Source organism: Armigeres subalbatus, chromosome 3 (genome assembly GCF_024139115.2).
Source record: "Armigeres subalbatus isolate Guangzhou_Male chromosome 3, GZ_Asu_2, whole genome shotgun sequence".
In the NCBI taxonomy this organism is placed as follows: Eukaryota; Metazoa; Arthropoda; class Insecta; order Diptera; family Culicidae; genus Armigeres; species Armigeres subalbatus.
In genome coordinates this window covers 19,928,411-19,931,725 of record NC_085141.1, presented here as the reverse complement: position 1 = coordinate 19,931,725, position 3,315 = coordinate 19,928,411, and the positions used below count along the sequence as shown (strand labels likewise).

The following is a 3,315-nucleotide window of genomic DNA, read 5'->3' as shown; positions in this document are numbered from 1 at the left end:
TAATCTTGTCCAACGTTTCGGTCCGTTTGGGACCTTCCTCAGGGACTCTAAAAGTATTTATTTGAACTTTGTAATTATTTATAATTAAGCATTTTTGATTTAATTTTTACCAATTCTTACAGGTTTATCCTCAACTGTGGTTCTGCTGAACCATTGATTGTCATGAGGTCAGGATTTCTGTTTTATAATAACATTTTCGATTAATATTCATTTTACCCAGACAGTATTTCCTCCAGTGTACTTACTCCCACATAAACGAGAACGGTTCGAGCACCGCGTTTATGGTAAAACCCTTTCCGTTTATCGTTCGTTGGAATTCAGTGCCTGGCACAAGATCGATCACCATTGCTTTCTACGATCTTCGGTGTATACTGGTGTGCGTGTGTTTCAATCAACCCCTGCCTCATGTGTAGATGTGTGTGTATGTTTTTACAAATTTGTGGTTTGTTTGTTTTGATCAGATGGTTTCGCGTTTTGGTTATTCTTTAGCCAATGTAGAACTCCTGCATAAGCTACATGTAGATTGTCCGTATCTGTTCGTTTGTTGATTGAGTTTTGTGTATTGTGTATGTGACAGCTTTCGAGTATTGGAAGATTTTTCGGTTTGTTTGTTGTGTCCAGTATTTTCGTCTCGGTGAGCTTGAATGTATGTTCCTCTCTGGCTGCATGGTTGACGAGCGCTGTCGTTTCCATCAGGGCCATGATCGCTACATCATCGGTAGTATGGCCTGCTTGTTGTAGTGTTTGTAATTTCTTGATGTTTGATTTGTGTTTTGATATTCTCGCTTTTAACTTTTGTGTGGTCATGCCGATGTAGCAAGCATCGCAATCGCTACAATCGACTTTGTAGACAACATTGCTGCGGTCGTCTATTGCTGTCCTGTCTTTTACCAGCGGAAGGAGTGAGCCAATGTTTTTGTGTTGTTTGTTTGCTATGTTTATATTCGGGTATTCTCGTCGTAATGTTTTTGTTATTGTTTGTGTCAGTCCTTGTATGTTAGTGAGTGAGCAAAATGTTTTGGTTGATTCTTCATCATTCACAGTATTGCTCACTTCCATAGCTGTATCACGGTTTGTTTTGACCCGGTTAATTATGCGATTGATGATGTTCGTTGGATAATCATTAACTCGCAGTAATTCAAATATTGTTGTTTTTATGCTTTTAGTGTTCAAATTGGTGGAAAATAGCACAACCCGCTTTGCAAAATTGTAGGCAACATTCATTTTGAGGCTCATTGGATGTCCGGAGTGGAAGTTAAGAAACCTACCTGAAGCTATAGGTTTCTTGTACCATTCAGTTTTTATCGTGCGGTCTTCTTGGCGGATGAGAAGCATATCGAGGAATGGAAGCCGGTTATTTTCTTCTATTTCTACGGTGAACTGGATGTGTGTGTTCTGTTGGTTGAAGATGCCCAGGACTTCTTGTATTTTATCCGAGGGGAGTACGAGAAACAGGTCATCAACATATTTCTTTAAATGTGTTATTTCGACATTGGTCGCAGTAGTAGCATTGTCGAGTAGGTCTTCCATCACATATTCGGCAATTATTGGTGAAAGAGGGTTGCCCATTGCTGTACCGAAGATTTGCTGATAGAATTCTCCTTCGAAGACAAAGTAGCTGGCATCGATGCAGAACTCCATAATCTCCCAGAACAGATCGAGACAAATGGAAGTGTTATGCGTTATCTCGTCCCAGTGTCGAAAAATGCTTTGCCTGACTAAACTTTTGGGGATTGACGTGAAAAGTGCTACCACATCAAACGATACTAGGATACATCCTTCCGGAAGTTCAATGGAATTCACGTATTCACAGAAACTGAATGAATCCCTTACGTTGTACTTACTTGTCATTGAGCTCTGTAGTATTTTGGATACAAACTTCGAAAGTTCGTATGCCGGCGCTGTCATACACGGAACAACCGGTCGGAGCGGTAGCCCAGGTTTATGCGCTTTTGGTTGACCGTAAATTTTAGGGCAAACTGCTTTGTACGTTTTGAGTTTTGATGCCAAATATGGGTCGAGTAGGTGCAGATCTTGGAGTCGCTTCACAATGGAATTGTTTTGGTTCTGGAACTTGCATGTAAGATCCCTCTTCACTCGCCTGTACGTTTTGCTGTCCTGAAGCAGAACGTTCATCTTGTTCTTATAATCTTCTCTTTCCATTATGACGGTCCTGTTTCCTTTATCCGAATTGACGACAATTATCTCCGGATGGGCGTTCAGGAACACTCTGGTGCGTTTTTCGGCGTTGCAGTAGAACTTTGTAGTAGGTGCGTTGCTGATTCCGACTTTCATCCTGTGTAGGTAGTTTTGGATTTGATTTGCTACCGCGCATCTGGTGCGTTCTTGTACTGCGACATCATTGCTAGTCTTGATGATGGATTCCACATCAGCGATAAGATGATACATCGGAACTTCAGACAAATTGTGGTATGGTAGCGAGAATTTTGAACCCAGACTCAGCAGATGTTCCACTTCGGCTGGTATTTCGGTTGTTGTTGCGTTTAGGATGGCTTTTTCGTTAAGAGTAGGCTCTTCCCTGTTATTGTTTTGATTGAATGCGTTGAATAGTGCTTGTACCTTGTCCTCAATTTTACGCTCCGATTGAGCTTCGTTCCGCCTTCGGAAAGCCACTTGTCTTTCGATGAACTGCGAAGAAATCTCCCCTGGTACCATTTGCTCTATTTTGGTACGCAAACACTCGATTTGTCGTCTGTATGTTGCAATTTTGAAATACGTGTGTTGTACTTCGGTGTTCAAAACTGACTTTTTGAATTTAGCAATATTGTTTTCCAGTTTCCTCAGATACGGACTTTGCTCCTCAAGGAGTTCCGAGATACACTTGAAGGAGTTTTGGATGTGTGCCGGAAATAATCCTTCTCGACGGCATTTAAGGAGAAATCCTTTGCGAGTTTCCATATTGCTTAGCTTTCGGTTTACATCAGCATAGTGTTTGAAGTCTTGTTTTACCGTGGTACCAAATTCCTGGTCAATTTGGTTATAAAACCCTGCCATGGTTTCGATGAACTATTAACTTCGACTGTAGTTTAATGATTCGGAGATGGCTTTTCAGTCTTGACAAAATCAAAACACTGTTATTTAATCTTGTCCAACGTTTCGGTCCGTTTGGGACCTTCCTCAGGGACTCTAAAAGTATTTATTTGAATTTTGTAATTATTTCTAATTAAGCATTTTTTGATTTAATTTTTACCAATTCTTACAGGTTTATCCTCAACTGTGGTTCTGCTGAACCATTGATTGTCATGAGGTCAGGATTTCTGTTTTATAATAACATTTTCGATGGCCCTGATGGAA

At 40.6% G+C, this 3,315-nt stretch overlaps 1 protein-coding gene across 1 annotated transcript; it reads right to left on the bottom strand.

The window, feature by feature from the left end:
* Positions 1–1,154: 1,154 nt before the first annotated feature.
* Positions 1,155–2,676, bottom strand: LOC134221501 (uncharacterized). Its single transcript, XM_062700697.1, has 2 exons — positions 1,269–2,676; positions 1,155–1,159 (listed from the first exon to the last, which is right to left on the bottom strand). The coding sequence occupies exons 1-2, from the start codon at positions 2,674–2,676 to the stop codon at positions 1,155–1,157; spliced, it is 1,413 nt and encodes a 470-aa protein (XP_062556681.1).
* Between the last annotated feature and the right edge of the window lie 639 nt (positions 2,677–3,315).

Excerpts from the sequence above, each read along its gene's own strand:
- LOC134221501 (XM_062700697.1), bottom strand. The coding sequence starts at position 2,676 with ATGGTACCAGGGGAGATTTCTTCGCAGTTCATCGAAAGACAAGTGGCT.